Below are 12,483 nucleotides of genomic sequence, written 5' to 3' on the forward strand. Positions count from 1 at the left end.
CCTTAAATAGATCTGGCACATTTGCTTATCATAATTACTGTTACACTATAAAAGACAACTGACTACGTTTGCAAATGTGATTCATCCTTTAATTCATTTATTTAGAAAGCCTTGCATTTGTCTTTGGAAACAAATTTTAAAATAAAAAAATTTCAAAGTTGACTGAATCCTTGATAAATGTAATGTTCACTGGTATTGATACAGGGTTAAAGTCTGTCTTAGTTGCTAAGAAGGTCGAGGAATTCTTCTCTGCATCAATCCTGTAATGATTATTTTGATATTCAAGACTTGCGAATGAAATGTCTCATTCATACATTTTTTTAAATACATGGAGTATAAAAGAACAAGAGGCCCATGGGCCTAACAATCATCTGACTACAAAAACTTTCAGTGGGGAGAAGGGTTATTTTTTCTACTTTGAATGAAATCTTACTAAGGAGCTGTTTTCTATGATGCAGATGGTAGTTTGGTGGGGGGTAGGTAACTGTAACAAGTGTTACCTATATTTTAACAGTAAGGTTGGAGCTCAATCCAACTGGGAAAACCATGATTGCGTTACAAAATGGCCTCCTTAGATGCCGTATCGAAGTTTTGACAAAGTCGAAATATAACAAGGATTTGTTGGCTACCTTTCCTTAACATTCCCACCAATTTTTAGCTCCATGGCACCAATGGAATTGAAGAAGTTTAAAATATGTTTTTCAAGATGGCCGACATGGTGATTTCAAACATACCCGAAAAATAACAACATTTGGTCTGGACCATCTCAGGATCATTTCATGCAAGTATGAGCTCAATCCCATTGGTGGATCTTGAGAAGTTTGAAATGTCAAAAGTTTCCACATGGTGGATTGCGCCGCACAGTGCATGGCAGATGATGATGGGCAAAGCACAATGAATATAGATCATTATGATCCTTGGGGTCAGATGACCTTATAACATCAGCATATAACTTCTTTTTGATAAATGTATCTGTATCATTGATATATCAATAAACAGCCAGGTTTATTTCCTTGTGGCTGGTGGCTACCTCACTGAAAAACATACAGGAGGTCTGACGCATGCTATCCTCAATAATCAGGATAAAGTGTCTAGCCAAGAACACAAGCACAACAATACAGACAGGTCTGTTTCCCAGCTTTCCCAGAAACACAAATTGTCACAGGTAGGAGTGTCAAACTACACACCTTGTTACCTGAGGATATGTAGGCTAGCATTCTTCCCAAATGAGTTATCATGGCCTCTAAATAAACAATATAAGTCTGTACATTGGTATGAAACCTGTTTCGTTATATCACTGATATTTCACCTCATATTTTGCACAAAATGATCTTGACATATTTTGATACAATGACTTTCAGCACTGCAAGGATGTTGCCAAATACACACACCAGACGTCTGATAAATCAAGGGAGATAATTATCCACTACTCTCGGATGTGTATGAGAATACGTCATTTGTAATCAAAATTTTATCTCAGTCAAATCAATAGATCTTGTGTTGGTAACCAATGGGATGATGTTGTAAAAGTGATGGCACACTGCAGTATGTTACTCTGAAAATTGTAAAATCTCCTACAAGTAACACTTTTTAATAAGCATCAAACTTCTCAAAACCATTTCAAGAAATGAGGAAGATGGTTTTAGAAAATACATACTTTTTTTCCCATGTAGAATAAATCTTTTTACAAGCTCAGCTGATTTATTATATACTCCAGTATAACTTTACATAATCGAGAATGACACAGACCACAGACTAAAAATACACTTATAATGATATACATACGCAGAGCCATACATTCAAGTGCATGGTGACAGTAGGTAATTATATGGTCCCATATATTGACATAAATTGGTTAAATAGATTTCTAGAAATATTGATAATCATATCTATTGTAAGTACTCCATGTCTGTAGTTGACTGGACAAGCTACAATGGAGAAGAGCTGCTCTATGTATGTAACTAATCCCTTTAGCTCTAAGTCAATATCTATGTGTTACTTATATAGGTTGTTCAGGTAATCTGCTGACTGTACATTCTAGCCAGTATTATACACCTGTGTTAATGTTGTACTTACAAACACATATAAATATTGTTATAAATGATATAAAAGAAGAACAGTTCTAAAGGTATGTCTCTTGATCTTCTGAGATGTATCCCATAGAACAATGGAGTATATCTCCATGAAATGTGAGCTTGTCTCATCCACAACAGATCACATGAGGATGAAATAACAAGAGGTCTCTTCTGAAGTGTACTCCAGGTAAACAGTAATGCCACACAAGTGTTAAATGTGTCCTGGTTCGTGGGGTGGTGCAGTGGTAATACCCTTCACCTCAAGGCATTATACCCGAGTTTGACTCCATCATCAGACATGGATTAACTGAGTTAGTGATTTTAAATAGAAATCAAACCTTAATAATATTTACAATGACTGTTTATATGCTACTCCATATCCTGTCTCCTTTGTATATTGTTTGTAAAATGAATCTCTTGTAATACAAATGTGTGGCCAGAGAAAAATGTCAAGCAGCTTGTCTGCAGTATATCTACATATGACTTAACTTGTACTGTATGAAAATTCTCATTCTCCTAACAAGCACTAGTTAAAAACTTTTATCTGAGCAGTATGTCTATTCCACTTTGATGTTTTCTATCATAAAACGTCAGTCCCGACTAAAACCCAATGATATGGATGTGAAAGTAAAGGGAGAGTAAGTGTAAGTGAACCTTGAATCTGCCACACCACGTAACATTATACTACTTCTCTTGTTGTACGTAAACATGATCGATGATAAAGTAAATCCAACACTGTCTTGTCACAATTTCTCTCTCCATTGGGGTTTAGGGTTTGACTGCGTCAGGCTGTCACTTGAGTTACAGTTTATCATGTGGATTATGTAGTAAATTAATGACTTCAGAAATGAGACTTAAATATGCAAAGCTTCATAAATTGAATTAAAGAATTCTAAAAAACTAACATGAAGATCATCATAACAACATTTGAATTGGCTTTGACTTAAAAACAGCGACAAGTTGAACGGATCTCATGTTAAGACAGAATCCATTGAGCTAGACATTTTAACAGTGACGCTGCACTCTAAGCTGTATGAATATGCAGTGACATCTGTAGGTAGATAGATTCTGATGCATTGCATACCTATAGGGCAATGATGCATTTTCTGTGTAAGTAGGGTTTTGATAGCACAGAATATGCTTTAGAGTGATTTTTCATAGAGCAGTTTTATCACAGTGTCTTTAAGTTCAAATAATAGTAATTACCGAGAACTGTCTGCATTTGGCTACTGAAGAGTATACCCTGGTATTTTAATGGCAATCGTGAATCAACATTTTATTTCTGCGGTACATACATGTATTACAGTGACGTGACCCGTAAATTTTGCTAGTGTCATATTATTTATTCATTACGAAATAGAATAACACAATGAAGAAGGCGTCAACATTGATTAAAAAGATTCCCAACTGAAATTATCAACCATTGTGATCTTTTTCGTTGACAGTATACAGACATATAGTGGTACAATATGTATATAGGTAAGGAAACTTAGGTCAATTAGGGCTGTCCCTCGTTAACCTTGGTCAAGGTAGGACTGTCAAAGCATTTCAAAACAAACAATAACAAGTAAGAATTCAAATCTATTGCAATGAACTATATAACAGATTCTTAAGGATAATTTGCTTTAAATTCTGCTTGATTTATCCCGTATTTTACTAAATACAAGATTTAGAGTCTCTGTTGTGTGTGGCTGAAAACTTTGTACTGGTCTATCAAAATAAAAAGAATTATGATGCTGTATACATTGAGTATCAAGTTCAGTACACAAACACCCAGGCAACACCGATCTGACTCACTATCATCCTGTTTTATTTCAGCAATAATAAAGTTTGATTTATCGCTGGGTAAACAGTCTATAAATAGCTATGGGTACACAAATCGTGTCCTTACCTTACCGGGTGGGTAGGTTTACGACTGTTTAGTCACAGTTATATAATTATCCACTGACTGACTGGTCTTTATCCACTGACTGACTGGTCAAAGACTTAATATATATATATCCCTATGTAGTCACTGTGTAAATCCACCACCTAGTAATTTGGAGATATGTGTTGCAGTTCCCCCATCCTCCATCCACTAGCCTTCAGCCAGTTTGTCTTGTGTATATACCAGATGGTCAGCATTAAGCTATTAAATAAACAGTAACCTGCAAAAATGACTAGTCCTTCCATCAGTGAGATCTATTCTATTAACTATTTAAATGTGTAGCTTTCATCACAAATCATTGTCAAATGTATATCTATGTTCAAACTTTCTTCAATTATCTACCTTTAATAATTAGTATAATAAATGCCATTTTCTTTTTTTGTTTGTTTGTTTTTTTCCATTGTCATTTCAGAATATTTGAAAATAAAATACAATGTTAACACTTTACAGTTAAACAAACCTGTTACAAAGTGTTCTCCTAAAATGTTTTATCTACGTAATGAAGGTACATAACAATGCATTATTTCCGTCCAGGATTTATTACGAAATCTCAACTCTCGTCTAAGTTAAACCATAGAATAGGTTTTTTTCCAATTTCCTCTTCATTATGACCTGTCTATATGTAGTTAGCATGTTAATCTGTCATCATAACATGTAAATAGCCTTCAGCTGAAATGGACAGGTAAACAATGTCATCTTAACATACTACGTAGATAATAACATCAGACCAGGCCAACATAAATAAAGACTATTGAAACCATATGAAATATCTCCTATAATATATCTAGACTACTAGCCATAATTATATATAAGTCTCAACCTTTAATACACATTAACTTGTAATGTTGTTATCTGTATCAGCACTATTTCACAATATTGTATTAATACCTGTGATTAGACAACGATACCCACAACTGTACATAGAAATTTACCTGTATTTTGTCAGTATACAAGAAAACTAGACCTTGATAAATCAGACTGTATTTAGTCTACAGAATTGTTTTATTACATCATCTCCATAGTCTGAATATCAGAATCATTATAACTTGTCCAGTACATGATCTGACTATATCCTGAATCCCAGTAAGACTGTTCATGTAAGGAGAGTGCTATGTCATTTTGGTGTTAATATCTAAAGAAATGACATCCTTCTAGTAAACCTACGCTCAAAGGCATCCAGGTAAACCTACCCTCAAAGTCATCCTGGCAAACCTACCCTCAAAGTCATCCAGGTAAACCTACCCTCAAAGGCATCCTGGCAAACCTACCCTCATAGGCATCCAGGTAAACCTACCCCTCAAAGGCATCCTGGCAAACCTACCCTCAAAGGCATCCTTGCAAACCTACCCTCAAAGGTATCCTGGCAAACCTACCCTCAAAGGCATCCAGGTAAACCTACCTTCAAAGTCATCCTGGCAAACCTAACCTGAAAGGCATCCAGGTAAACCTACCCTGAAAGGCATCCAGTTAATCCTACCCTCAAAGGCATCCAGGTAAACCTACCCTCAAAGTCATCCTGGCAAACCTACCCTCAAAGTCATCCTGGCAAACCTAACCTGAAAGGCATCCTGGCAAACCTACCCTGAAAGGCATCCAGTTAATCCTACCCTCAAAGTGATCTAGGTAAACCTACTCTTAAAGTCATTCCGGTACACAAACCTACAAAGTTGACAAGGTAAGCATTCTCTCAAAGTCATCAAGTTACACATACCCTCAGTCATCCAGGAACACCAACTCAAGATGGACAAATATCATATGTCAGTATCTGTTACCTGTATGTCTATACTACATGTCTAAAGCAACTACCTATCTACAGCCAGAGACAGTCCCTATTCAACTCTATTACCTGTATATATTGATTGCTTGTCTAAAACAACCACCTGTCTAAAGCCAATGACAGTCTACTCTCATCATATGTCTGTATCTATTACCTGTATATCTGTACCATCCATCTGATTTAGAAGAAATTTGTGAGAAAAGCTAGGAAATGGTCCTATTTTAATTTGATCCTTCTGTAATGCCTTATATATGGGATAATATGTGATATTAGAAATAAATCATGAGTGCCAATGTTTATGTAATCTATGTAAATACTAATCTCGACAAACTGCTCGGCTAGAGAGAACTCTTCAGCTGAACCGGTTGAGAGTCAGACAATGAAATGAATAATGGCCTCAGTTACATTTGCGCCCATTTAAGGATTCTGGAATAATGCTTAGCATTACTTTCACAAGCATCGCTGTAACCACTGGAAACTCCAGGACCAATGCTTTCCTGAAGGAGGAGTATGTAACCTTGGTAAATACTAGTCGCAATATACAACTTGATCAGTTGAGGGTCTGACTAGTAAGCCCGAGGTCCTCGACATGAATCCTAGTGGAGGCATTGAAATAAATAACCACATTGGTTATGTTTACTTACTTACACCCGATATTTTCTTCATATAAAATAGATATCTTTAGGGAGCTTGGAGGTACAGGGTTGGAATCCTCCAGCCTAGCTGGCCCAATCTTTTCTTCTATCTCAGTAAGTAGTGATCATGATAATGTCTTGATAGACTAGCCAAGGTACAATACTAGAAAACATTAAGGGCAAAGACTTAAAAATGGAAGGCAAAGTATAACACTCACTGGACCTGCTACAGGCTATTCTCAATAGGTAAAAATCCTTATCATTTTGTGTTCAGGTTTCAATTTGGGTCTGTCTGCTCCATATTACATATTCTCATCACGTATTAGACAATCCATTTAATTAGAAAGGTTTATATTGTCTCCTGAACTTCACATTTGTTGCAGTCTCTCACAGCTTTATGGTACAGCCCATATCCATCCAAGTACTGTATACTGCAGCAGAATCTCTGTCTCCCAATCATTTATCATCTATCTAAATCTGTTATCTGTATATATACACACAGCAAACTTTACAGATCCAATTTTCAGTGCTGTGTACTTTTTACGGCCTAAGAATACATTATCACTACATCCTTTCAACATTATCTGCTAGATCTCTAAAACTACAATCCCTTTTTGATTGCAACTCCCTGACCTTAGAGTACTAAACAGTTCCTTTGCATCATTTACCTGTGTATTACCTTAATCTTATGATTACTACTTAGTTAAACAATTCTGTCACCAAACAGGGGAATCCCAACTATTTGTTTACATACAGGCTAAAAATATACCATACCAGGGAACCTCGCAGAACACTTGTAGTAGAACTCTTTTGTACTTACCTTGCGAAATATCTTAATCCAAGTCTCTAATAGCTAAAATAAATCCAGTAAAGAAATTGTGAAAAGCTTGCATAGGCTTTAGGACTGCTGCTACACATCGAATGCTCCTTACACACTGTCACTCTGCGTCATGCATGACAGACTCAGATGATGGCATGGTTCACTGATTACCGTGTAAATATTTGTAGATGTGTGACGTATGTACCTGTGGGACTATGAGTAAGGGTCGAGGTAATATATATACATATGTGAGCACAGTATACCTGTATACATGTATGACAAGGAGAAACTTCAGCTTTACACTTATATGACCCACACTGATATTTCACCCCGGGCATATCACATCTGTGTGGTCAGAGCTTTACTCCGCCTGTTCATTCTGATTTGTCATACCTAGGTGTTTGAGTTACACGTCAACCTGTCAAAGTACCAATACCAGCCCAATACCTACCTGCAGAGCTTCATTTAACATACACCATAGTCAACTTAAAACTTCATACCTATACCTTATCAAACTCAACACATATAAAAAGGTGGGCATACTTTTCTTAGAAATTTCATTTCCCAAGGAAGAAGGGATATTGTATTATGAAAGAAACATGAAAAAGTTAGACTGGAGTATTCTGTTTGACCATGACAAGCTGATGGAACAAACCTTAGTCAAATCACACTCATGGATATATGACATGGGGAGAGGGGGGGAGGGTAGGTTGGTATGATAATTCACTGACCAAATATGGTCATCTCCATCAATTTTTGAGGTTGAGATCATTACTAGTTATGAGTGGACACTGTGGTTACCATCAGGTGTGAGTATTTGCCTGTTTACGAGTTGATACTATACCTGTGATTTGTTTATAATTGCAAATACATAATATGTAAATATGAATAGATTTCGTTTGACCCTTGACTAGTTATGTGTACCTAGTTCTATGAACTTTTCAACTCCCCCTTCTATATAAAAGAAATGATTGACAGAATAATTGTTAAGAAAGAAACAGATTAAATTTGAAATTCTATAATTTGATGGGACAAAATCCTGTTTAAGACAGCATGATTTCAATAACTATCTTTGGATTTAATATTGGTACTTGAGAATCAACTGGTATTTTTGTTACATTGTTCCCAATCAACCAGGGGACACAACTCTGATATTGTTCATGAAGTTGACCTAATGCAATCTTAACTGTAGGGCTATTTAATGTCAACCTAACCTCCAAGTCTAATTGTCCTCTAACATCAAATGATATATCAATATAGACATAGATACTATGGTATAAGGAATCAGGGTACACAAAATATATATGCAAATTTGTTACATAGAAGATATAAAAGAAATGCTACGTTTACATGAAGCAACAGGCACATTGTGCCTCTAGGTAGAAGATTTCCCATTCAGTTCTTGCAGGTTGTTGCTGGAAATTCTAATGCATCTGATAAATTGTGAATGAGTATATGTCTGTATACGACAAGTTCATAATGTACTACCATCTTGTCAGTGTCTGTCTCTGACCAGTTCTATGGGTGTAATGCCATCTTTAAAGTTATTTCTGTATCTGACAAACTCATGATGTACTGCCATCTTAAAAGTTACTTCTGTATCTGACAAACTCATGATGTACTGCCATCTTTTGCATAAATATCTGACCAGTTCTACACCAGAAAAACATCATATTTAAACTTCAAATGAAAAGCTTCCTTTTTAATGTCCTTTAGTATGGCTTTCATAGTTCTTTTCTCTGATAGAGTTTGGATTTATGTACAACAGATTCTAAATCCATGTTCCTGTTGATTATAGGTTTAAGAAATCATAAGCCTGTCATATCTATTAAACATCTTCATCAAAAAGATGCTTAATTTAAAGTAAAATACCATGTAGATTGATCATAACAACTAAAGCCCTGATTTCAGATTTCTCGTGGCAAGAAATGCTTGTAACACATCTAGTTTATAACATGATAACTTACTTTCCTTGTTACCATGGTAACATTGATATAGTGTTATTATTGGGCAGCCAGTTAATAGTCCATGAGAGCCAATCACCATTCACTCTGGCCAAAACAGTGTTCAATGCAAAATAAATAATCTGTACCAAGATCACTTCAATAATGATATTAAGGCCTGGCAGCATCATTGAAGATCATTAGAATGAAGTATTCAGAAATACATGGATCTATGAACATTGGACCCACCCTAATGTCCTTATGAAGAAATGTAGTACCCTTGGAGATAACCCAAAGAGAAGACTTTAGATACCAACAGTGATTAGACAGAAGAGGAAGGGGGCATTTGTGGTAGAGGTCAGCAACCAGAGGGGAAAGACAGAAGAGGAAGGTGGCATTTGTGGCAGAGGTCAGCAACCAGAGGGGAAAGACAGAAGAGGAAGGTGGCATTTGTGGCAGAGGTCAGCAACCAGAGGGGAAAGACAGAAGAGGAAGGGGTCTTTTGTGGCAGAGGTCAGCAACTGGAGGGGAAAGACAGAAGAGGCAGGGTGCATTTGTGGCAGAGGTCAGCAACTGGAAGGAAAAGGCAGAAGAGAAAAAGTATGTTTGTAGCAGTGGTCAGCAGCAGTGGACAGAAGGGAAAGAAAACACTTATTGTAGTGGTCAGCAGCAGTGGAAAGACAGAAGAGGAAGATGACATTTGTGGTAGAGGTCAGCAACCAGAGGGGAAAGACAGAAGAGGAAGGGGTCTTTTGTGGCAGAGGTCAGCAACTGGAGGGGAAAGACAGAAGAGGCAGGGTGCATTTGTGGCAGAGGTCAGCAACTGGAAGGAAAAGGCAGAAGAGAAAAAGTATGTTTGTAGCAGTGGTCGGCAGCAGTGGACAGAAGGGAAAGAAAACACTTATTGTAGTGGTCAGCGGCAGTGGACAGAAGGGAAAGAAAACACTTATTGTAGTGGTCAGCGGCAGTGGACAGAAGGGAAAGAAAACACTTATTGTAGTGGTCAGCGGCAGTGGACAGAAGGGAAAGAAAACACTTATTGTAGTGGTCAGCGGCAGTGGACAGAAGGGAAAGAAAACACGTATTGTAGTGGTCAGCGGCAGTGGACAGAAGGGAAAGAAAACACGTATTGTAGTGGTCAGCGGCAGTGGACAGAAGGGAAAGAAAACACTTATTGTAGTGGTCAGCGGCAGTGGACAGAAGGGAAAGAAAACACTTATTGTAGTGGTCAGCGGCAGTGGACAGAAGGGAAAGAAAACACTTATTGTAGTGGTCAGCGGCAGTGGACAAAGGGAAAGAAAACACTTATTGTAGTGGTCAGCGGCAGTGGACAGAAGGGAAAGAAAACACTTATTGTAGTGGTCAGCGGCAGTGGACAGAAGGGAAAGAAAACACTTATTGTAGTGGTCAGCGGCAGTGGACAGAAGGGAAAGAAAACACTTATTGTAGTGGTCAGCGGCAGTGGACAGAAGGGAAAGAAAACACTTATTGTAGTGGTCAGCGGCAGTGGACAGAAGGGAAAGAAAACACTTATTGTAGTGGTCAGCGGCAGTGGACAGAAGGGAAAGAAAACACTTATTGTAGTGGTCAGCGGCAGTGGAAAGACAGAAGAGGAAGATGACATCTGTGGCAGAGGTAATTATTCATTTCAATGGTCTGCACTAGGGATCGAACCGAGACCTCTAGCTTTCTCAAGTCAAGAAGTGCTCTCTTGTGGAACATTTTATATATCATATAGTATTTAAAAGAGATACACCTAGAAGTATATCTTCAAATAAATTAACTTATCATACAAAACATTTGTATCTATTTAAGGCAAGCAATTTCCTTCACAGGCTTTATAAAATGCCAGGAATGTCACCCTAGCAGCTTTAAGAAACGAGATAGTTAATGAGCCTTGGATTCCTGACTTGTGTGTATTAATAACAGGTCATCTCATACTGATGTAAATCCAGGTGATTTTAACCATAGGCCTCATTATGAACCCAGAATAAAACTCTGGACATTGCTAGTCTATCATATTTAATATAATTTAGACACCATTCTAAACAATTATGGTAATTTCTAATCAGTTCTCACAGTAACCAACACACAAAATATCAGTTTTCACTTTGTGCAGTAAGTGAGTATAAACGTCACGGTGAGCTACACTAAAGTGTGAAATTTCCCTGTGTACTTAACTGAAGTATTGCTGCACACAAGAATTACATTCCACTCTAGTACCTGTGTGTCACCATACTAGAACCAGTATCAAACACATGTCCCTTATATTACAAGTGTAAAAAAGGTCCTCTCTTGACCAGTTGGTAGGAAGCAGGGAGACTTTGTATTAGGTATATCTATACTTTGGTATATCTATAAATATTAAGTACAGTCCATCCTGGGAAACTGAAATCTGACTTACCTCAAGTATGTAAGTAATGTAAAAGATGAAATCTGCATCATACAAAGGTAAGATAACAACACATCATTACAATTGTCCACAGGATAGGTAAATAACCATGTTTGTAGTCACGTTAACTGAGTCACCAGGTCCTGTTTTAAATCGTGATATCAGTAGATCCTGTTGGGAGGCAGAAGACATGTACAAATATTCCAATATTCTCAGGGTATTGTTACATCTTAGTCAAGGTAGTAAAGGTCCCTTCTCACCCCTAAACAATGTCATTTATGACATCTAAAAATGTACAGTCTGACCCCTAAACAATGTCATTTATGACATCTAAAAATGTACAGTCTGACCCCTAAACAATGTCATTTATGACATCTAAAAATGTACAGTCTGACCCCTAAACAATGTCATTTATGACATCTAAAAATGTACAGTCTGACCCCTAAACAATGTCATTTATGACATCTAAAAATGTACAGTCTGACCCCTAAACAATGTCATTTATGACATCTAAAAATGTACAGTCTGACCCCTAAACAATGTCATTTATGACATCTAAAAATGTACAGTCTGACCCCTAAACAATGTCATTTATGACATCTAAAAATGTACAGTCTGACCCCTAAACAATGTCATTTATGACATCTAAAAATGTACAGTCTGACCCCTAAACAATGTCATTTATGACATCTAAAAATGTACAGTCTGACCCCTAAACAATGTCATTTATGACATCTAAAAATGTACAGTCTGACCCCTAAACAATGTCATTTATGACATCTAAAAATGTACAGTCTGACCCCTAAACAATGTCATTTATGACATCTAAAAATGTACAGTCTGACCCCTAAACAATGACCCTTCTGGCCCCTTAAAATTTTTTTCATGCCGAGACTTGGAGAAGTGATAAGACA

At 37.0% G+C, this 12,483-nt stretch overlaps 1 protein-coding gene across 1 annotated transcript; it reads left to right on the plus strand.

The window, feature by feature from the left end:
• The first annotated feature begins 6,213 nt into the window (after positions 1-6,213).
• LOC132550186 (uncharacterized) lies at positions 6,214-11,068 on the plus strand. The gene is made up of 3 exons (XM_060214218.1): positions 6,214-6,300; positions 9,504-10,812; positions 11,013-11,068. The coding sequence occupies exons 1-3, from the start codon at positions 6,214-6,216 to the stop codon at positions 11,066-11,068; spliced, it is 1,452 nt and encodes a 483-aa protein (XP_060070201.1).
• Positions 11,069-12,483: the final 1,415 nt, after the last annotated feature.

The sequence above is a fragment of the Ylistrum balloti genome, unplaced genomic scaffold (genome assembly GCF_031769215.1).
Source record: "Ylistrum balloti isolate Yb309-2 unplaced genomic scaffold, AGI_CSIRO_Ybal_v1 Utg370110, whole genome shotgun sequence".
Lineage (NCBI taxonomy): Eukaryota > Metazoa > Mollusca > Bivalvia > Pectinida > Pectinidae > Ylistrum > Ylistrum balloti.